General features: G+C 33.8%; 3 protein-coding genes across 3 annotated transcripts; all 3 read left to right on the top strand.

Moving 5' to 3' along the window:
* Window positions 1–146: 146 nt before the first annotated feature.
* LOC118279169 (uncharacterized) lies at window positions 147–890 on the top strand. Its single transcript, XM_050698487.1, has 2 exons — window positions 147–314; window positions 641–890. The coding sequence occupies exons 1-2, from the start codon at window positions 187–189 to the stop codon at window positions 810–812; spliced, it is 300 nt and encodes a 99-aa protein (XP_050554444.1). The 5' UTR covers window positions 147–186; the 3' UTR covers window positions 813–890.
* LOC118279141 (structure-specific endonuclease subunit SLX4) lies at window positions 687–23,608 on the top strand. The gene is given in 11 exon segments (XM_050698482.1): window positions 687–835; window positions 917–3,717; window positions 4,434–4,819; window positions 7,223–7,375; window positions 17,622–17,774; window positions 19,438–19,591; window positions 19,594–19,669; window positions 20,850–20,994; window positions 21,380–21,483; window positions 21,788–21,994; window positions 22,508–23,608. Coding segments are annotated over 11 exon segments (4,293 nt in total). The 5' UTR covers window positions 687–815; the 3' UTR covers window positions 22,602–23,608.
* LOC118279170 (protein IMPACT-A) lies at window positions 10,748–15,968 on the top strand. The gene is made up of 6 exons (XM_035598715.2): window positions 10,748–11,066; window positions 11,163–11,395; window positions 12,576–12,720; window positions 13,106–13,209; window positions 13,514–13,720; window positions 14,234–15,968. Exons 1-6 carry the CDS (start codon window positions 11,040–11,042, stop codon window positions 14,325–14,327), a joined length of 810 nt encoding a protein of 269 aa, XP_035454608.2. The 5' UTR covers window positions 10,748–11,039; the 3' UTR covers window positions 14,328–15,968.
* Window positions 23,609–24,476: the final 868 nt, after the last annotated feature.

Below are 24,476 nucleotides of genomic sequence, written 5' to 3' on the forward strand. Positions count from 1 at the left end.
AATTGAGCCAAAGAAATTAAACTTAGTTGAAAGATCATTCGACAAAATAAGTTGATATAAAACGTTAAGTAGTTTTATTTTATTTCTGTAAGAAAAAAATATTTAAATTGTATTAAGAAATTCATTAAAAAAATACTTGGCAGTTGTCGTAAATAGGACGAGCGTAAGCGAAATTTTAAATCAATCATGGCGATTGGCGTAGATACGTCAAAATGGAAACCCAGAAAAATTACTGGTACACCAGCTTCTAAATTTCGCAATATACTCGGTGTAAGCATATTGAGTTTTGGAATAATTTCGGGACTGATTTTCCAGTAAGTATTTTTATTTATGTTCTTATATATTTTTTTGAGGTTAAGTGTAACCTTAGATTCCGTTAGAAATCAATGTTTACATCTTTGTTTTTTGAGAGATATACAAAGAACTTGAATCTCTATCGGTTTATTATGCTTGCTTATCAATGTCATGTAACCAACGCTAAAACCAAAGAAACATTTTTCTTGAGAGTGATAGTAAAGCATTCAATAAAATATTGTTTATTACTTGTCAACAAACTTGTCTAGACAAGTTGCACTTATCTGTATAATCATCCAATATTACCTTTACCATTAATTACTAATAACATACTTATTTCTTTTAGTTTCGTACCAGTAACTGGCAATCTGCGGAAAGCTATAGAACCTTTATATGAAGACCCGATCGAAGAGGTAGAGAGGCGTCTCATGATTGCTAGCGGCCTTCCAAACCGTTCAGCGGCAACAATACGAAAACATATGGAAGAAAGCCTAAGGCCAGACCAACCAGGAATATAGATTATGAGCATTGATAATAATAGGTAATATTTATAACTAGATAATGTAGATAATAAAAATAATTGTGTAAATAAATAATTTGTTTCATTTTCGTTCCATTACAGCAAATGCGTCCGAAGCAAATACTTTGTTGCCAAGACTGATATGGATGAGAGCCTTTCCGACTTTCAAGAAGCTAAACAAAGTTGTAAAGGACCTAAACCAGCTACAAAAGCAGCTAAACCTAAGACTAGGAAGGTAACCAAACGCATTAAGGGCCAGAAAGACATAAGAACAGCTTTAAAACCTAAGAAAAATGAATTAGAGGCATACACAAAAGAGTTTGATAATGTCTGCAAGAAGTCTGGTCTCGATGTAGATTCTGAACAATTGCATCTAGCTATAGCATTGTCTAAATCACTCCAAACAGAATCCAATGAGAATGAGTGCACACCAACTTTATCTTCGCAACAAAGAGTAGCAAAAATCAGGAAAACATTACAAGAATATGGTTTTAAAGTTCCCGAGGCTAAGATAACTGCTGTTAAAAGAACTAGAAAGCTTAGAAAAGATTATAAACTCCTAACGACATCTGAAGAAGAAAAACATCAAATTGTAACCAGCAAATATTCACAAGTACTCTTTGGAAATCTTGATAAATCTTGTACAGAAGAGAATAGTCAAGATTTGGATGCAAGAGTTTTCCATATAGCATCCAACATCTTGTATGAATGCATGAAAGATAATTGTATATTCTATGTAGATGATTTAGTTGAGAAGTCAACAAGTAATGGTGCTTTACTGAGAGACTGGTCTGAAATCCCAGGCAGACCAGTGAGTCCAAAGCCTGAAGAACCAATCAGAATGGATTTTAAAGACATTGATTGTTCTCAAGACGAGCTGGATGTAATTCTGAGTGGTTCTATCAAGTCTGTCAAAGACGTTTTAGATAAATATAAAGAAATTAAACATGATGTGCCTAGTATAGTAATTGATGAGGAAGATAAAGTTGCAAATAAAATGGATTCTAGTATTATAAGTATTGATGATAATTATGATGTTGAAAGAATTAATAAATCACCATTTGAAAAAGCTTTTGGTGTGCAATCTCCAATCAAAAAGGTTGGTGCAAAAACACCCGTGAAAAGGCTATTTGATGATGAATCATGTGCAAATGATGTGATAGAAATAATATCACCTATAAAGGGAAAAGTTGAGGGTAATAATGCTGAAGAAGTAGATACTGAGTATAAACTAAGAGTAACTGAGCAATACAGGAGTGTTTCACCAGACATATTTGATGATGAACTGTCTTCTATAATAGATGTTTCCAAACCTATAAATGTTTTGTCTCAAGAGCATAAAACTAAAGTATTTTCACAAGATAACTTTATGGATCTGACTCAGTGTGCTAATGTTAATGTGTTATCACAGAATTCTGAGAAAGGTTCTCTTTTATCTCAAGATGTAACAAAGAGAAGATCAAATGATTTTATGGAAATCACTGAGTGTATTGCTGGGTCTTCTCAGCCTATTAGAGAAGGATTCAAAGAGATTGACTTGACACAGAGCCCTGAAGCTAACAATACAATTAAGGAAGGCAATACTAGTATTAACGTAGATAAGGTAAGTGTAAATATTTCTATAGATAATGAATATGGTACTAGTGATAGTGTCAGTCAAAATGTTACAGATGAACAGAACGTAACAGTAGTTCCTAATGACAGAAATAATTTGGACAAAGAAGAGGAAAATGTAGATTTGACACAAAGTTCAAATGAAGAAGATAAAGGTATGGAAGTTATAGATGATAAAAGAGATGGAGAAACAGTGAATTTAACACAATCTTCTAACTCTGATGATTTAGATGAGCTACCTTCAGTCAATTTCGGCGATTCGCACGTCCAAAAATCTTTAGATGACACTATAATTGTAGAACCAGAAGAATACATCTCAAATGGCAAAGTTAAACAATCTATGCTATTTGAAAATAGGGTGCAAAGTCCTGTGTTTGATTTAACACAAGAACAAGACGCTGAAAGTGATTCTAGCCCTGTTTTGCCAAAGGATAATGAACCTTCTACCAGTTTTTATGAAGACTTTGTTCATGATCATTCAGAATCTGATATAAGTAAAGAAATAGAACGAAATGTTGACAATAATAGTGCGTCTAAGGAAGAAACAGATGATATAGATTTAACACAAAGTTCAGGTACATCCGAAGTGATGTCTAATCCTATTGAAAGACAACAAAGTATTCCTAACAATAGTAGTTTAGGAAAAAATGGTGACATTTCAATAGATTACGACGAAATTGTTACTGAAGATAATAGTTATAACACTGAAGGTTTCAAAGAAAATGATCCAGATGGTAGTATGACCATAAAAACTGATCCAACTACATCCAAAGATGTAAATGCAATAGAAATTGTAGATGACAACGATGAAGCTTTAAATTCGAGTCAAAATTCCGAAGTATTTCATATATCAGATAAAGAATTAGATTATTCTCTACACAAATCGAGATACGAGCTTCCAAGAGACAATTTTGAATTCGGCGGCATTTCTGTTTTGGATAACATTACTAGACTAGATGGTACTAGAAATTTAAGTGAAATTGGTCAAAGAGTTTCAGCTATAAATGAAAATGCTATAGACAGTCTTCCAGATATTAATTTTGGAGATGAAAATGAGAAAGTTATTGAGAAATCTGAAGTACACGTTAATATGGATATTAGTTCGGAAGAGTTTCAAGATGTTTTGGCCAATACGAATGGTGTAATTAATGTTAAAACGCCTAATAAGTCTGAGTACGTTATTAAAACTTGTGACGTCACGCCTATGTCGGATTATGCGGCCATGTCGACACCGGAAAGGAATAGAGAGCTGGATAAATATGGATTGAAGCCTTTTAAGAGAAAAAGAGGTGAGGATTTTATATCTTTCTTCCTTTTTATTTAGTCTCATCTGAGATTGTTTTGTAAATGTGACTAGGTACTACCTTTATTCCTTTTTATTTTTATTTAGTCATCTGAGATTGTTTGTAATTGTGACTACTGTACTTACGATTTTAAGGTACCTTATTCTCTCGATTGACAAATGGAATTTCAACTTTATGTTTCTGTTATGGAGTCGAAAATTGATTGAGAATTTTGAAAAGTACTTTTTACTAGTTGTTTGATGTCTAGTTCTTGATCAAGTGTAGAATTCAGTAATATTATTAACTACGTCTGAAATAGTTGCCAACTTAACATTATGTTAACCAGGTAGGTAGATACTTCCAGCTCATAACATGGGCTTTGAATTCGTACAATATTAGACGTAACTCGATTACAAACACATTTGTCTTAATTAATTATTATGTTATCGGCGTACTCATGTAATTGTTTGTTAAACATTTTTCTTACTCACACAATCTTTTCATATCTGCTTTGACTCCCGCCCATTACTTGGGCCTTTAGTTCGAACAATATTAGACGTCATCCCATTACAAACACATTTGTCTTAATTCATGATTATGTTATCGGCTTACTAATGTAACTGTTTGTTAAACATTTTTCTTACTCACACAATCTTTTCATATCTGCTTTACCTCCCTACTTTGTATCATTAATATTTAAAACTTTCTAATAACATTTTCAGCTATAAAGATACTCACGCACCTCTACAATCAAATGCATCCGACAGTACAACAGCTAGTCGACGAAGAGCAGCCTTCTTGCAAAAAACCAAGATTAACATTAACACAAGATTCATCACCGACAAAACTTCCAAAATCACCTTCCAAGTCAAGCCAAATTCGACCTAAATCGTCTCCATTGAAGACCCAAAATGGTACAGCACACTCTTCAAATACAAATAGTAATGAGTTAGAAAGAGATAGGTGTATATTATCAGCTCCTACTTCGAAGGTTGATGAAAAGAGTTCAGAAGTGTGTGCTTATGAAGTGAGCAGTGAACTTGCGGTTGTGAAGGCAATTGACTGCAGTCCTGATGATTGGGTGTTTCAGAAAAGAGAGAAGGCTAAGGTATAGTATTTGTTTATATATTTAACAATAAGACAATCAAACCTTTAAGAAAAGAGCGTAGTTACTCCTTATTAAGGCTGTTCGTCTACCAGTACCCTTAGTACGAGTTTGCTTTACGTTTAACGTAATCAAAACGAGAGCGCGTTCGTCTCTTTGATTGGTTGGTTTATTCGAGCCGGCCAATCAGAGCGCCGAACGCGCTCTCATTTCGTTTTCGTCCAACGTAAACCAATTTTATACTAAGGGTACAAACTCATTGGTACAAAATCTCCGCTCCTCTTATGTAGACAGACTTTGTGCAATCTTATTGGTTAATATTTCTCCATAATTTTATTATAACTTTCGTGAGACATACTAAATTAATTATTACGTTATCGGCTTACTCACGTAATTGTTTGACGAGGAACTCGACTAGTTTCAAGCCATACTAGAGATCATGAATATGAGCCTCTTGTAAACTCAAACCCAAATTATTTATTGCATTCATGTGTACATTTAGATAATACATAATTAAGCACATTTGTCTCAACATGAAACCTGGTTAGGGTACGGCAACATACATTTTGACATAATAGGGTAGATGACTAATTTTTATTTTAATGTCCGTCTTGTATAATATTTTAAAATACGTATTTTTTTATTTTCTTACGGAAACAAATACTTTCGAAGATAATATATCGATTTGAAATATCGCGTGACGTCACTTTAGAGTACGTTTTATACTGAAAAGTGACGTAGTTAGCTGCCACTCCTAAACTTTAATTCGTTTTATCTAAGTATTGTTACTTGTCTTATATGAAAAAATTAAAAAATAGGTACGTGTCTTATATTTTTTCATTGTCTAACTGACGGACTATTTATTAACCCCCGACGCAAAAAGAGGGGTGTTATAAGTTTGACGTGTCTGTCTGTCTGTCTGTCTGTCTGTCTGTGGCACCGTAACTCCCGAACGGATGCAGTGATTTCAATTTAGTTTTTTTCGTATGAAAGGGGACTTATGTGCGAGTGTTCTTAGACATGTTTGATGAAAATCGGTTGAGCCGTTTTAAAGTTATGGGCGGTGAAAGTGGGGAGATTAGCCGAAGGTCTGCAAATATACTGGGATGGGGTCTCAAATTAAACCGCACTGAAAGAAGATATTGAAAGATATTATTTTTTTGTATTAACAAAAATAAAAAATTAAATAAAAAATTAAAAAATAAATATAATTAAATTAAAAATTTAATAGCAAAAATATAAAATAAACAAAAAATCTTGCACCAATGTAATCTTTAGCCTACTTATAGAAACAAAAACTAGTAATTAATAAGTCAAAAAAAAAAGCGAACGAGCTTGACCTTAGATGTAATCTTTACCTTAACAAGAATCGAAATTATAGTAAGTATATGTAATATACTAAGCCTAACTTAACCCAACCTACCTATAAAAAGTATAAAATAAAAAATTAAATTAAAAATTTAAAAACCCCCGACATAAAAACTTAGTTTCCCTTTAAAAAGTAAAAAATAATAAAAGAAACTTAATCTTAAAGCACCTAAGAATGTACTAATAATTCTAAAAAACAATACGTCACGTTGGGGGACCGCATTCTTACGGACTGCACATCGCCGCCCGCGCCGCTATATTTCTATTTTCTGCGTTATAGTTAAGTACTTAAACATCAATTTACTTTAATGTTAACACCTAGCATGTGATACTTATGAACAAATCGTAGATAAGTAAGAAATAATTAGGAGCGGTCCCCCAACGCGACGTATTGTTTTTTAGAATTATTAGTACATTCTTAGGTGCTTTAAGATTAAGTTTCTTTTATTATTTTTTACTTTTTAAAGGGAAACTAAGTTTTTATGTCGGGGGTTTTTAGACTTTTAATTTTCATACCCCGTCATCATCCCTATTAACATCTACGCACGTGACACGCGTCACTAATGCGCCATTTGTCACCATGTGTAGTCGCGTACGCAACGCGTCTCTCTCTTAACATGGCTTTAGAGAAATGATACCGTGCTTTCACGTCTGGAGCTTTACGAACCTTCACCTTCTCTTTCTACTACGTTTCAAAACAAAGCAACGTCACGCCTTTTATCCCCGAAGGGGTAAGCAGAGGTGCACATTACGACACGTAATGCCGCTATACAATGTACACCCACTTTCACCATTTGTATAAGTCCCATGTAATAGGGGGTGAGCCTATTGCCATATACTGGACATAGTTCCAGACTCCGTGCTACTACTGAGATATTTTCGAACAACCGAAAACAGCCCAACAATAAATAATAACTTAATTTGTACTTTTGAGATATTTCTGTTTATTGGATTTCAGACTTTATATCAAAATCATAAAGTTGAAAATCGAATGCCCTGCTTCTACTTACTACTCATCCTTAAAATAATTAATTACAGGTCCATTCATGCCGCGTGCCACTTCACATAGCGTTCCACAACTACGTGTTGAGTCGCCGGTCTCTAAGAGAGGCCATACTCAAGTACGAGCCGGTGAACATCGACGTCATACACAAGGACTTGGTCGGGTATGGACATCGGTATGATCCTAAGGTGAGCATAGATTTTTTACAATACTTATGGTACGGCTGATGGTAACGTCACGCCTTTTATTCCCGAAGGAGTAGGCAGAGGTACACATTACGACACGTAACCGCACATTGGACATTCGAAACACTAGAGGCGTTACAAGTGCGTTGCCAGTCTTTTGGAGGTTAGGAATTTAAGGGTTGATGGGGAATCGGAGATTGGAAAGGGGGGTAATTGGACCTCCGGTAACCTCACTTACACGACGCAAGCGTAGTTTTGCGTCCGTTTTCTGTGAGGCCGTGGTATCACTCCGGTCGAGTCGGCCCTTTCGTGCCAAAGCTAGTAGCCCATGCTAGCCAAGTGCAGCATCAAAATGATCTTTAGCTGCATATAATACACTAGCTACTTCCGCGCGGTTTCACCCGCTCTGCTCGGTTCCTATTAATCGTAGCGTGATGTTTTATCCAACACAAAAAGAATTATTTAAATCGGACCAGTAGTTCCTGAGATTAGCGCGTTCAAACAAACAAACAAACGGCCACAAACTAGCTGATGCTGATGCTAACCTATATTGGTTTTTTACATCATTTAATACATACTCGTATAACTAAATAATCCAAAATAATATAATTTGTAATCTGTAATAAGAAAGATTTGAATAAAAACACAAAATTACACCATAATATTTTATTATTATAATAATATCATTTGTATATAAATAACAATACCAATTATTATTATTAATTACAGGAGCTGTTAAAATTCCTGGACAAGAGGTGCATTACAGTTAAAACAACGGACAATAATGCCAGAAATAATAGAAGGTAGCAGAGGCAATCATGTATATTGTTTTTATTTGTAAATATCTAATATCTGTGTGTATGTATGTAAATGTATAAAGCCTCGTCCCTACAAAGAACATTTTGTTGAGTAACATGTGTTCCCGAAGACGTCGGGCGATGTCGGGCGACGTCGCCGCGACATTGTTGAAACTGTTCCTTGTTACACAGTCAACAATGTCGCGGCGATCTCGTATGTCGTCGCCCGATGTCTCTGGAGACAAGGGTAGCCAGTTGGCCGGCATTTCCGACATTGTTCCAGAATGTTGTGTGCTGTCCCGTGTTCAGTAATTTTACTTTGCTGTCCCTCAATGAAAAGTAGTAGTTTTTTTTTCACAAAAATACTATACTATGGCGGCAAAAGTCAAACAAACGTAAGTGCGTGCTCGCAAGTCGCGCTGCGTGAGTTGTATTATTTTATTTAAGTAAACTTATTCAAAACTGCTAAAAATTCCTGTTTTCAAAGAAGTTACATAACATTACATCTGCTATAGACATCTATTGTCATTTTTTGTAAACTTTGTAAGAGTTTCACCTTAATAATGATAGATGGCGTTAATGTTTTTTTCTTTCAAGGGCTTCGAGTTTTACCTTGGTAGGTTTTTTAGTTTTAATATGTTTATTTTTTTATTAATGCTATCGTATAAACTGACGTATTTACAGTTAAATAATAATTTATTTTAAATAATAATGTGGTTTAATTTTTTTGTGTCTGGCAATTAAAGTCAAAGTCAAAATCATTTCTTTCAAATAGACCAGGAACTTTTGAACGTCAAAGCAAATATAATAATATTAATAACGTCTGTCTGTCGGTCAGTCCTCTAGTGAAGCTATTTGCTCGTTCCAAAGTGTAGATTCCTATGGAGAAGAACGAGCAAGAAACTCCATAGGTTACTCTTTTTAATCAGATTTACAATACAATTCTTGGTTACATTGTTTCGATTACTTCAACTATGTGAGAACAATGTAAAACTAATATACAGTCAAAGCGATAGAAAAAGAAAATAACCTAGAGGACAATAAAAATTAATGCAGTCCGGAGCTGACCAGTCCCAGTTCACGAACATGACACGTACACCAGCACCGCCCAACTTAACCATGTTGCAGGGAATCGAGCGATCCAATGCCCGTGCCACCACCAATGAGACCTTTGAGTGAGCATGACAACTCCAAGCTGACATAAATGCAATCTACTAGTCTAATTTGATTTTAGTTCATTACAGGGCTCTCACATTTACAATAATTGTATAAAGTACAGAACACATCGAAATAACATGGTTATATTACTACATTTTTTTCGTTATCCTGTGGAGCCGGACCAGCTTGCCTCCAAGCATTTTTATCTTCTATATAACCATTTACTTTGTAGTATGCTTGTCTACATAACGTTTTTTTAATACATAGTTTAAATTTTGATTCATTCAGATTCTGTATTTCCATTGGAACTCTATTATAACATTTAACACTGAATTCCATAAATGACTTACTTATTTTACAATCTAAAAAATGGTTGACTTAATCTATCCTTATGCCTAGTTTGATAGTTGTGTCTGTCAGATACTTTCGCAAACAAATGTAGGTTTTTTCTAACATACATAATATTTTCATAAATAAATTGACATGGAACGGTCATAATATTGATCTCCCTAAACTTTTCTCTGAGAGATTCGCGACGACCTAGGTTGTAAATAGCTCTGACGGCGCGCTTTTGTAGGATAAAGATAGACTCAACATTAGCAGCCTGTCCCCACAGCAAAAGCCATACGACATGATACTATGGAAGTAACTGAAATACACTAGTCTTGCCGTGCCTATGTCGGTTAGCTGTCTGATCTTCCAGACAGCGTAAGCTGCAGAGCTCAATTGTCCCGCTAGCGATGTAATGTGAGGACCCCATTGCAATTTGTCATCTACAGTGATTCCTAGGAAAGTAGTCTCTTTTACAAATTCTAATTTCTGACTATTTAATAATACATCGCATTGGTTATATATCTTATCTATATCTTAACATTCGGCAAAACAAATCTAATACCTACATTTTGTTTTTTTGTCATTTAATACTAAGTTATTTGATGTAAACCAATTTTGAACCTTCATTAGAGCATTATTTACGTCGTCATAATTATTTTTTCGTCTATTTATTTTAAAAACTAATGATGTGTCATCAGCAAATAATACCATGATATTTGGTTCATTCTGAAATAAATGGGGCAAGTCGTTTATACAATGTGATAGGGGTGAGACTTCTAACCCGTTAAGGCAGAGTACTACATCTAATTGTATCGACAAAAAAAAATATATGGGGGTTGAACCCCCTCGCCCTCAAAATTATGGCTATTTTAATATTTTTTTTACTTTTTGTGATATCAAAGGTTGTATGCGCTGTAGAAACAAAAAAAAAAAACGACAAACGGTAGCTAATAACCTTGGCTAACTAATTCATTACTTTTTTCATATGTTTGATTTTGGTGAGAAAAAATATTTTTACTGAATTATTTTTACTGAAAAAATCGCTATTTTTCAATATTTTCAATTGGGGGTTCAACCCCCCAAATTATTTTTTTTGTCGATAAAATTAGATGTAGTACTCAGCCTTAACGGGTTAGAAGTCCCACCCCTATAACATTGTATTTTTTTTTTGTTGGCAACACTGGCTTGTTTTCGTTGCCGAGGTTTGGGCCTCCACTGCCTAGCATTCTATCGTCACTTGTCACTTGACAGTGGTCCTGGCAACAAGTCAGCTCAAGAGCAATTGTGAAATTGTTTTGTACTGATTTAATATTTTTATAGTGAAAACTATACTTTTGGAAGAAATTGTTTATTATTTTAATAAAACAAAAATTAATACGATGGAAGCGGAAAACTTCACTAAACAGGTAAGTTTATAAAACAACAATAATACTGATAGGAAATTCCTGTCATTATTTTTCAAAATGTATTATTTATTTACTTTTTTCTTTTTTTCTTTTTAGGAAGAGGAGGTCGAGGCTTTGGCCTCCATATATGGAGACGATTGGCTCGTGGAGAGCCATAAAACGAGATCGTATAGCATAAAAATAACGACAAAGAAATTGGAGGCTACATTATATGTGACTATGCCAAAATCTTACCCTTCCCAGTCACCCCCCAGCTACGAACTTTCCGCGCCCTGGATGGATCGGAACGACAAGGCACAACTGCATCAAGCTTTAGACGAAATCTATTCGTAAGTATTTTGTTGTTTATCCTTTTAATATTACTGAAAGTAGCCACAATATTATTGTTGTGTTTACTTTTTCTGACAAATTGTGGAATTTTGGTATTTTCTTGTGATTAAAAAAAATACCACACCATTTTGTTGTATATTTTTCTTTCTTTCTTTTATTGAAATTAAGAAATTTTATTAGTCTTATTAAATAAGTCTAAACAGATTTATTCATTGTAAAAGAATTAGAAACTTATTGGAAGTAATATAGATTTTAACTATACAAGGGAATCCCTAGCTGCATAGTTATGCTTCTTTTATATTCATGCTTGCATACAAACATACTTTATTTATATATTTTTATGTAAATAGTTTGTTGGTTTTGCTTCAAATATTATTGAAAGTAGCCTCAAACATTGTTGAGTGAACTTTTTACATTAAGAAAATACCACAACATTATGTGGTATTTTCTTAAAAATATATTACACCATTTTGTGCTATTTTTTTTTCTCATAATGTTTGTCTGTTTAGACTTATTCATTGAAAAATATTAGAAACCTATTGGAATTTATATTGATTTTAATCACACAATGAAAAGCACTGGCTGCTATTTATTTTTTATTGGTGATAATTACTTAAAAACTAAATTTGTGGTATTTTCTTATAAAAAGTACTTCACCATTTTTTGGTATTTTTTTCATATTGAAATTAAATTAGACTTATGAAATAAGCCTAAACAGACTAATTCATTGGAAAAGTAATAGAAACCTTTTGTAAGTTAAATAGATTTTATCCATACAAGGGAAGTACTGACTGCATAGTTATGTATTTTTGTTTATGCTTCCATTCATACATAGTTACTTTATTTATTTTTATTAATATTAGCCTTAGACAAAATCTATTTGGAGAACCTCAACATTTTGAGGTATTTTTAATGGTATAAAAATACCACACAAATGTTGTGGTATTTTTTCATACACATTCAATAATGAATAAGTCTGTTTCTATTGAAAGTTATATAGATTTTATTTAACCATACAAGGGAAGAATTGACTGCATAGTTATATTCTTATATACCTTCTTTATTTATACATTTTTAATTATTATTACTTCTCTTTACATTGAAAAAATTCAGTCCTAAAATTATTTAACAGCTTATATGAATACTCTTTATTTATTTTGTATAATATTTTTGTTGCAGAGAGAATGTTGGTGAAAGTGTAATTTTCCAATGGGTAGAGAAGATACGAGAGGTGATGCTGACTATAAAACCAAGGAAAAGAGAAATGAATAGGAAGAAGAGCCGCTCTAAATCCAAGTCTCCCACGGAATCTATGACATCATTGGTAAGTTTTATCACCAGTTTTTTTAGCAAGCATGGTGATTAATGCTATAACCATGCTCATTATGAGAAACAAGACTAGGCTAGAAATCTTTACTTTGAAATTGCTTGTGGTGTTTTTTTAGTAGTTAACTTAATGGGATAAGCTAAACTAAGTGTTATTCATATCTGAAAATAACGAAACTATTCTATATAGATTTTGTGACAGTTAACATGCCTAAAATATTGAACTGCATTCGTGATTTTTTTTCATTGGATTTTATGACTTAATTTCATAGGGGTAGAGTTGAAAATCGAATATAGGGGAAAGGAGTAGGTTGACCTAGGGCCACTATACTAATAATTATTCTTAATATGTATTAACCTAATTGTGTTTGTGTATATTGCAGCTAGAAAGTGCGTGTCCGGAAATAATCCATGCTGAAGTAATTATTGACAGAAAGAGTATATTCCAAGGTCATGCAGCTGAAGTTCATTCCATTGATGATGTAAAGTAAGTAAATATATACCTACCTACTGCTATTCTATAGATCTATCTATTACTGGCTTCTATATACCTATGTATGCTTTAAAAACGTTTACGTACTAATATTCTAGTGTACCTTACCTTACCGTAGTATAACTTTGCTTTACGAAACCGATCGGTTCGTTCCGAGAAACCGAAAAAAGGCCAGCAATACTTTGCTCGACCCGGGAATCGAACCCTAGACCAACGATGCAGTTTTTTGATATCACTGTTTTAATATCCCATGTTCAATGCTGTGATATGTCCTAATGAATAATCTTACCTCTTTCAGTACGGTCCTCACAAAACTGAAGACGAACAAAAAAATTAATAACGCGAAACACAACATGTTCGCTTACCGCATCCAGAAGAAGACTGGCAAGGGTACCACCATCCTGCAGGACTGTGACGACGACGGCGAGGCGCACGCCGGCGGCAGGATGCTGCATCTACTGCAGATTTTGGACCAGAAGAATACACTAGTTGTTGTGACTCGCTGGTAAGTCTACCTTGGATATATATTTTTATAACTATCGTGAGACATAGGTACTAAATTAACTAAAGTTACGTGAGTAAACTCTGATATTTAGTTAACTTTAGATAAATCTGCTTTTCCTCATCAAGGACCATAACTTAGACTTATAAAGTCTTTTTATGTTACGGACCACTATTACTATTACTTTTTTCATGAAGTTATGTTATGTTGTAAGTAAAAGGAACTCAGGCCTTTTGCCTAACGTGTGAGACGAACTTTCGAAGAAAAATCGATAATCTCAGTGTACTTTGTCAGACTTGAAGATTGAACCTGAGACCACTTGCTCGGTAGTCTTGTTTGTGATTACCTGATCAAAGAAGCTGTTAACTTAATAAAAGACTTCAAAACAGTATTTCAATGTTAAAGCTACATTACTTGTATGTGCATTTTAAAGGAGTCGACCTTACCTCTTCTTTTGCAAAACAAATTATTCTACTGTACTTTCATTTATTAACAATTTCTTTATTTTTATTCTAGGTACGGTGGCATACAGCTTGGCCCCGACAGATTCCGTCACATCAACAATGCCACGAGACAGGCTATCCAACAAGCTGGACTTTTGAATAAATGACAGACTGTATGTTATAAAATTGTGATGTACAGGTTGTGTTAGAATGAACGAAAGTTTATTCTAGTACATCTTGTCGGTACTTAAAATTATTGAATTTTCTACTGTAATGTAACACGATAGAGTCCAATCTGATAGCATTTGGTTGTAATTTTTTTTTAAAGATGACTTGTGTTGTATTTTTCTACATTAGGTAGTAACAGATTTTAGTCCTTTAGCTATCAAAATCCTACTTCAAAGAATAATTTTGTCATAATGAAACTGTTTCTCTGTACCCATAGAACGAGTTTGCTTTACGAAAACGAAACGACAGCGCGTTCGGCGCTCTGATTGGCCGGCTCGAAAGAACCAACCAATCAGAGTGTCGAACGCACTCGTTAAACGTAAAACAGACTCGTACTAAGTTTTTTATTAAATCCAACTAAACAGTAATAAACCTAGTAGTGCCTTTGCATATTAATCAGATGTCAAGAAATATTTTAATTATAACAGCTTATACACCCTTTTCGCAGATAGATCTTAACTATACGATACCACAAGTCTATACATATATATAATTGTATTGTTTTAAATACACCTATAGAGGAATGATATACAACTTTATACCTTATGACAGTAATATTATAGTCGATTTTCAAAAACAGTTGTCACCATGTAGGTGTTCATTTCTGTTATAAGACTTATTAGTAGTAGCTATGTATTTTTTAGTGGAACATAGTAATGTTTGTGATTTTATTAGATCTTGTATGTGTATATTAATGTTTAATTGTAAATATTGTTCCTGTAAGAGTGTAAATTGTTCATAGATTTTCTTATTACTTACCAAATAGAATTGATATTATGTGTAAATGAAATTATTAAGCTATCATTTTGAGAAATTAACATTTTAAGTTGATACTAAATCTAATGTAATTAAATATATTTTGATGCTGTGAAATTGTAAATGAAAATAAAAGTCTTTAATTTGTAAAATAAATGTATTATGGTGTATTATGGTTTGGTATGGTATTTTATTATTATGGTGTATATTTAATTGATTTATTATGGTGTATCCGACTCATGTGATAACTTTTGCTGAGCAATATTCTCTTACTACTACGTTTCAATACAAAGCAACGACACGCCTTTTATCCCCGAAAGGGTAGGCAGAGGTGCTCATTACGACACGTAATGCCGCTATACAATGTACACCCACTTTTCACCATCTGTATTATAAGTCCCATGTAATAGGGGGTGAGCCTATTGCCATATACTGGACATAAATGATAAATGATATTTATTTCTGTAAATAGGTTATAAAATTTCAAATTCATTTTTTCAATTTCAAATAGCTAGATGAGGCCTTCTAGGAAATGCCGGCCTCATCTAGCTATTTGAAATATTGACGTGTAAAAGTGTTATTTTATAAACTATTAACAGAAATAAATATCATTTATCATTTATCATTTATGACTACTCTGAGAAGAAATGCCGAAACAAACTCAGAGGTCATAGTCTCTTTTAAAGTCCAGACAATGAAATAGAGGATAATGTGAGAGAACCGTGCAAGTTGATTCTGTAGTGGTCTTTAGAGGAAAGAACCACAACAGTATGAGCGGACCTGTTCAGATGGCAGTACGCATGTGTCAGTTTACAATCAGCTCAGCTGACGGCTGTTGCTGAATGATCCGACGAACAATATCAACCAAAAGAACATTTGGGTAGGTCTCGTAAATGCTCACACTGTCAGACAGAATATAATTAACTAAAAGTGAAAAAAAAAATGTGCAAACTCTCGCACGGTCCTCAAACTAACAATTTTTAAAAATAATATGTCAATCGTATGTATATGAATGATATTAATGTATATCATGTCAAATTGTATAAAAATGTAACTTGTGTTACAAACATGTCAACATGACCTGTGTGGACATTATAGCGGCTCACTCCCAAGCCTGACTATCATCTGAGTAGTCTTTAATTTTATAAAAAGCTTTACTATACAGTTTTTCTTAAATAACATTTTTAAATTTATTCAGGCTCAAACTTTGAATATCGCTGGGAATTTTATTGTAAAAGCGTATGCATTGACATCTGAACGAACCACTTATTTTCTTAAGTCTAGTAGTGGGAACAATATATTTGTTTTTACTTCTAGTGTTGATATTATGTACTTATATCACAATACTTTTTGAATAAATTAATGTTTTTGTGAGCATACACTAAATTTTCATAAATGTATTGAGAGGGAACAGTCAATACATTAATTTCTTTAAATAGTTCCCTAAGAGAGTGCCTCGGACTAAGATTATAAATTGATCGAATGGCTCTTTTCTGCAGCACAAAGACAGACTGAATGTCAGCAGCATTTCCCCACAGAAGAATACCATATGACATGATACTATGAAAATAACTAAAGTATACTAATCGCGCTGTATTTAATAATTCCAAACTCCGTGCTACCACTGAGAAATTTTTAGAAAAACCGGAAAAAGCCCAGTAATACTTTGCCCGACCCGGGAATCGAACCCGAGACCCCTTGTCCGGCAGTCGCACTTGCGACCATTTGACCAACGAGGCAGTCTCAATACACTCGATATAATTACTATGTACGCACTACGCAGCACTAATAGCCACAACCTCCTCGGGCGACATTTCTATAAACACTGACTTGTAGCCAGCAAAATGTTCCATGACAATAGGCATGTTTCCTACTCGTACTAGTCAAATTCAATACTTTTTTCGAAACGTCAAAAACGATATTTTCTATGAACTAGAAATTTAGCTAGAAAAAATCGAATATTAAGCAGTTCATAAAATGTATGAATGAGATTATTTTATTGTATTGAAAAGTTGTAATAATTTATTTTTGAGCCAGTCATCACCCCTATTGTCGCGGGACGCTTCACGTAGTTGTCGAGGGACATGTTCCGCAACATGTGTCTTCATTTGCCCCCTAGTTTATCCCAGGCTTTAGTATTACATGTACCCTTAGAACAAGTTTGCTTCTCCGATAAAAAACCGATAATGCACTTGAGACTCCTCTAGTGTTGCTTATTTCCACGGCCGGCAAAGACAGCTATGTTACAGGGACGGAACCCAAGTGTGATAGAAATGTTTATATAGGGAATATTCTTTTGGGCCCCGACTGTTAAAATTGTTTTAGTGAAATCACTTTCTATGCTTATAAACCGAACTTTTTTGTACTTTTGAGATTTTTCTGGTCATTGGATTTCAGACTTTATATCAAAATCATAAAGTTGAAAATCGAATGCCCTGCTTCTACTTACTACTCATCCTTAAAATAATTAATTACAGGTCCATTCATGCCGCGTGCCACTTCACATAGCGTTCCACAACTACGTGTTGAGTCGCCGGTCTCTAAGAGAGGCCATACTCAAGTACGAGCCGGTGAACATCGACGTCATACACAAGGACTTGGTCGGGTATGGACATCGGTATGATCGTAAGGTGAGCGTGGATTTTTAGATATACTACTTACTATATGATGGTAAATGGTGATCATAGCCTAGGTACCCCAGGGGGTAGCTAGTATCAATTATACGAAGCGACGGGGGCTACCGCAATGTACTGATGGGGGGTAGAGACTACCACAAATGAGGCCTAGCAGGGCTGATGTCCGATCCGGAGCTGCCGATTACCTAACGGGTTACCGGGATTCCGGTTCAAAGCAGGAGTAAGAACGGCCACCCCGTTCTTAAGAGTTTAGTTAGTAGTTCGTTAGTTTTAGTTAGTAAGAGTCTGATGGTAAGTAATCGCCGCTGCCCATGAACACCCGAAACATCTGAAGCGTTACAAGTGCGTCGCCGGCTTTTTGGGGTTAGGAATTTAAGGGTTGATGGGGAATCGGAGATTGGAAAGGGGGGTAATACATTAGCAGCCTGTCCCCACAGCAAAAGCCATACGACATGATACTATGGAAGTAACTGAAATACACTAGTCTTGCCGTGCCTATGTCGGTTAGCTGTCTGATCTTCCAGACAGCGTAAGCTGCAGAGCTCAATTGTCCCGCTAGCGATGTAATGTGAGGACCCCATTGCAATTTGTCATCTACAGTGATTCCTAGGAAAGTAGTCTCTTTTACAAATTCTAATTTCTGACTATTTAATAATACATCGCATTGGTTATATATCTTATCTATATCTTAACATTCGGCAAAACAAATCTAATACCTACATTTTGTTTTTTTGTCATTTAATACTAAGTTATTTGATGTAAACCAATTTTGAACCTTCATTAGAGCATTATTTACGTCGTCATAATTATTTTTTCGTCTATTTATTTTAAAAACTAATGATGTGTCATCAGCAAATAATACCATGATATTTGGTTCATTCTGAAATAAATGGGGCAAGTCGTTTATACAATGTGATAGGGGTGAGACTTCTAACCCGTTAAGGCAGAGTACTACATCTAATTGTATCGACAAAAAAAATATATGGGGGTTGAACCCCCTCGCCCTCAAAATTATGGCTATTTTAATATTTTTTTTACTTTTTGTGATATCAAAGGTTGTATGCGCTGTAGAAACAAAAAAAAAAAAAACGACAAACGGTAGCTAATAACCTTGGCTAACTAATTCATTACTTTTTTCATATGTTTGATTTTGGTGAGAAAAAATATTTTTACTGAATTATTTTTACTGAAAAAATCGCTATTTTTCAATATTTTCAATTGGGGGTTCAACCCCCCAAATTATTTTTTTTGTCGATAAAATTAGATGTAGTACTCAGCCTTAACGGGTTAGAAGTCCCACCCCTATAACATTGTATTTTTTTTTTGTTGGCAACACTGGCTTGTTTTCGTTGCCGAGGTTTGGGCCTCCACTGCCTAGCATTCTATCGTCACTTGTCACTTGACAGTGGTCCTGGCAACAAGTCAGCTCAAGAGCAATTGTGAAATTGTTTTGTACTGATTTAATATTTTTATAGTGAAAACTATACTTTTGGAAGAAATTGTTTATTATTTTAATAAAACAAAAATTAATACGATGGAAGCGGAAAACTTCACTAAACAGGTAAGTTTATAAAACAACAATAATACTGATAGGAAATTCCTGTCATTATTTTTCAAAATGTATTATTTATTTACTTTTTTCTTTTTTTCTTTTTAGGAAGAGGAGGTCGAGGCTTTGGCCTCCATATATGGAGACGATTGGCTCGTGGAGAGCCATAAAACGAGATCGTATAGCATAAAAATAACGACAAAGAAATTGGAGGCTACATTATATGTGACTATGCCAAAATCTTACCCTTCCCAGTCACCCCCAGCTACGAACTTTCCGCGCCCTGGATGGATCGGAACGACAAGGCACAACTGCATCAAGCTTTAGACGAAATCTATTCGTAAGTATTTTGTTGTTTATCCTTTTAATATTACTGAAAGTAGCCACAATATTATTGTTGTGTTTACTTTTTCTGACAAATTGTGGAATTTTGGTATTTTCTTGTGATTAAAAAAAATACCACACCATTTTGTTGTATATTTTTCTTTCTTTCTTTTATTGAAATTAAGAAATTTTATTAGTCTTATTAAATAAGTCTAAACAGATTTATTCATTGTAAAAGAATTAGAAACTTATTGGAAGTAATATAGATTTTAACTATACAAGGGAATCCCTAGCTGCATAGTTATGCTTCTTTTATATTCATGCTTGCATACAAACATACTTTATTTATATATTTTTATGTAAATAGTTTGTTGGTTTTGCTTCAAATATTATTGAAAGTAGCCTCAAACATTGTTGAGTGAACTTTTTACATTAAGAAAATACCACAACATTATGTGGTATTTTCTTAAAAATATATTACACCATTTTGTGCTATTTTTTTTTCTCATAATGTTTGTCTGTTTAGACTTATTCATTGAAAAATATTAGAAACCTATTGGAATTTATATTGATTTTAATCACACAATGAAAAGCACTGGCTGCTATTTATTTTTTATTGGTGATAATTACTTAAAAACTAAATTTGTGGTATTTTCTTATAAAAAGTACTTCACCATTTTTTGGTATTTTTTTCATATTGAAATTAAATTAGACTTATGAAATAAGCCTAAACAGACTAATTCATTGGAAAAGTAATAGAAACCTTTTGTAAGTTAAATAGATTTTATCCATACAAGGGAAGTACTGACTGCATAGTTATGTATTTTTGTTTATGCTTCCATTCATACATAGTTACTTTATTTATTTTTATTAATATTAGCCTTAGACAAAATCTATTTGGAGAACCTCAACATTTTGAGGTATTTTTAATGGTATAAAAATACCACACAAATGTTGTGGTATTTTTTCATACACATTCAATAATGAATAAGTCTGTTTCTATTGAAAGTTATATAGATTTTATTTAACCATACAAGGGAAGAATTGACTGCATAGTTATATTCTTATATACCTTCTTTATTTATACATTTTTAATTATTATTACTTCTCTTTACATTGAAAAAATTCAGTCCTAAAATTATTTAACAGCTTATATGAATACTCTTTATTTATTTTGTATAATATTTTTGTTGCAGAGAGAATGTTGGTGAAAGTGTAATTTTCCAATGGGTAGAGAAGATACGAGAGGTGATGCTGACTATAAAACCAAGGAAAAGAGAAATGAATAGGAAGAAGAGCCGCTCTAAATCCAAGTCTCCCACGGAATCTATGACATCATTGGTAAGTTTTATCACCAGTTTTTTTAGCAAGCATGGTGATTAATGCTATAACCATGCTCATTATGAGAAACAAGACTAGGCTAGAAATCTTTACTTTGAAATTGCTTGTGGTGTTTTTTTAGTAGTTAACTTAATGGGATAAGCTAAACTAAGTGTTATTCATATCTGAAAATAACGAAACTATTCTATATAGATTTTGTGACAGTTAACATGCCTAAAATATTGAACTGCATTCGTGATTTTTTTTCATTGGATTTTATGACTTAATTTCATAGGGGTAGAGTTGAAAATCGAATATAGGGGAAAGGAGTAGGTTGACCTAGGGCCACTATACTAATAATTATTCTTAATATGTATTAACCTAATTGTGTTTGTGTATATTGCAGCTAGAAAGTGCGTGTCCGGAAATAATCCATGCTGAAGTAATTATTGACAGAAAGAGTATATTCCAAGGTCATGCAGCTGAAGTTCATTCCATTGATGATGTAAAGTAAGTAAATATATACCTACCTACTGCTATTCTATAGATCTATCTATTACTGGCTTCTATATACCTATGTATGCTTTAAAAACGTTTACGTACTAATATTCTAGTGTACCTTACCTTACCGTAGTATAACTTTGCTTTACGAAACCGATCGGTTCGTTCCGAGAAACCGAAAAAAGGCCAGCAATACTTTGCTCGACCCGGGAATCGAACCCTAGACCAACGATGCAGTTTTTTGATATCACTGTTTTAATATCCCATGTTCAATGCTGTGATATGTCCTAATGAATAATCTTACCTCTTTCAGTACGGTCCTCACAAAACTGAAGACGAACAAAAAAATTAATAACGCGAAACACAACATGTTCGCTTACCGCATCCAGAAGAAGACTGGCAAGGGTACCACCATCCTGCAGGACTGTGACGACGACGGCGAGGCGCACGCCGGCGGCAGGATGCTGCATCTACTGCAGATTTTGGACCAGAAGAATACACTAGTTGTTGTGACTCGCTGGTAAGTCTACCTTGGATATATATTTTTATAACTATCGTGAGACATAGGTACTAAATTAACTAAAGTTACGTGAGTAAACTCTGATATTTAGTTAACTTTAGATAAATCTGCTTTTCCTCATCAAGGACCATAACTTAGACTTATAAAGTCTTTTTATGTTACGGACCACTATTACTATTACTTTTTTCATGAAGTTATGTTATGTTGTAAGTAAAAGGAACTCAGGCCTTTTGCCTAACGTGTGAGACGAACTTTCGAAGAAAAATCGATAATCTCAGTGTACTTTGTCAGACTTGAAGATTGAACCTGAGACCACTTGCTCGGTAGTCTTGTTTGTGATTACCTGATCAAAGAAGCTGTTAACTTAATAAAAGACTTCAAAACAGTATTTCAATGTTAAAGCTACATTACTTGTATGTGCATTTTAAAGGAGTCGACCTTACCTCTTCTTTTGCAAAACAAATTATTCTACTGTACTTTCATTTATTAACAATTTCTTTATTTTTATTCTAGGTACGGTGGCATACAGCTTGGCCCCGACAGATTCCGTCACATCAACAATGCCACGAGACAGGCTATCCAACAAGCTGGACTTTTGAATAAATGACAGACTGCGTAGCAGTTAATTATAGTGTATGTTATAAAATTGTGATGTACAGGTTGTGTTAGAATGAACGAAAGTTTATTCTAGTACATCTTGTCGGTACTTAAAATTATTGAATTTTCTACTGTAATGTAACACGATAGAGTCCAATCTGATAGCATTTGGTTGTAATTTTTTTTTAAAGATGACTTGTGTTGTATTTTTCTACATTAGGTAGTAACAGATTTTAGTCCTTTAGCTATCAAAATCCTACTTCAAAGAATAATTTTGTCATAATGAAACTGTTTCTCTGTACCCATAGAACGAGTTTGCTTTACGAAAACGAAACGACAGCGCGTTCGGCGCTCTGATTGGCCGGCTCGAAAGAACCAACCAATCAGAGTGTCGAACGCACTCGTTAAACGTAAAACAGACTCGTACTAAGTTTTTTATTAAATCCAACTAAACAGTAATAAACCTAGTAGTGCCTTTGCATATTAATCAGATGTCAAGAAATATTTTAATTATAACAGCTTATACACCCTTTTCGCAGATAGATCTTAACTATACGATACCACAAGTCTATACATATATATAATTGTATTGTTTTAAATACACCTATAGAGGAATGATATACAACTTTATACCTTATGACAGTAATATTATAGTCGATTTTCAAAAACAGTTGTCACCATGTAGGTGTTCATTTCTGTTATAAGACTTATTAGTAGTAGCTATGTATTTTTTAGTGGAACATAGTAATGTTTGTGATTTTATTAGATCTTGTATGTGTATATTAATGTTTAATTGTAAATATTGTTCCTGTAAGAGTGTAAATTGTTCATAGATTTTCTTATTACTTACCAAATAGAATTGATATTATGTGTAAATGAAATTATTAAGCTATCATTTTGAGAAATTAACATTTTAAGTTGATACTAAATCTAATGTAATTAAATATATTTTGATGCTGTGAAATTGTAAATGAAAATAAAAGTCTTTAATTTGTAAAATAAATGTATTATGGTGTATTATGGTTTGGTATGGTATTTTAATTTGTAAAATACATCATTGATTTACTACTACGTTTCAATACAAAGCAACGACACGCCTTTTATCCCCGAAAGGGTAGGCAGAGGTGCTCATTACGACACGTAATGCCGCTATACAATGTACACCCACTTTTCACCATCTGTATTATAAGTCCCATGTAATAGGGGGTGATTTATTATGGTGTATCTGTAAATAGGACTCTAGATGAGGCCTTCTGATAACTTTTGCTAAGCAATATTCTCTTACTACTACGTTTCAATACAAAGCAACGACACACTTTTTATCCCCGAAAGGGTAGGTAGAGGTGCTCATTACGACACGTAATGCCGCTATACAATGTACACCTGTGTGGACTTTTCACCATCTGTATTATACAGTTTTTCTTAAATAACATTTTTAAATTTATTCAGGCTCAAACTTTGAATATCGCTGGGAATTTTATTGTAAAAGCGTATGCATTGACATCTGAACGAACCACTTATTTTCTTAAGTCTAGTAGTGGGAACAATATATTTGTTTTTACTTCTAGTGTTGATATTATGTACTTATATCACAATACTTTTTGAATAAATTAATGTTTTTGTGAGCATACACTAAATTTTCATAAATGTATTGAGAGGGAACAGTCAATACATTAATTTCTTTAAATAGTTCCCTAAGAGAGTGCCTCGGACTAAGATTATAAATTGATCGAATGGCTCTTTTCTGCAGCACAAAGACAGACTGAATGTCAGCAGCATTTAACCATATGACATGATCCTTCTGGCGCAGTCGAGTAAAAACCGGAAAAAGCCCAGTAATACTTTGCCCGACCCGGGAATCGAACCCGAGACCCCTTGTCCGGCA

This window comes from Spodoptera frugiperda, chromosome 14, assembly GCF_023101765.2.
Source record: "Spodoptera frugiperda isolate SF20-4 chromosome 14, AGI-APGP_CSIRO_Sfru_2.0, whole genome shotgun sequence".
In the NCBI taxonomy this organism is placed as follows: Eukaryota; Metazoa; Arthropoda; class Insecta; order Lepidoptera; family Noctuidae; genus Spodoptera; species Spodoptera frugiperda.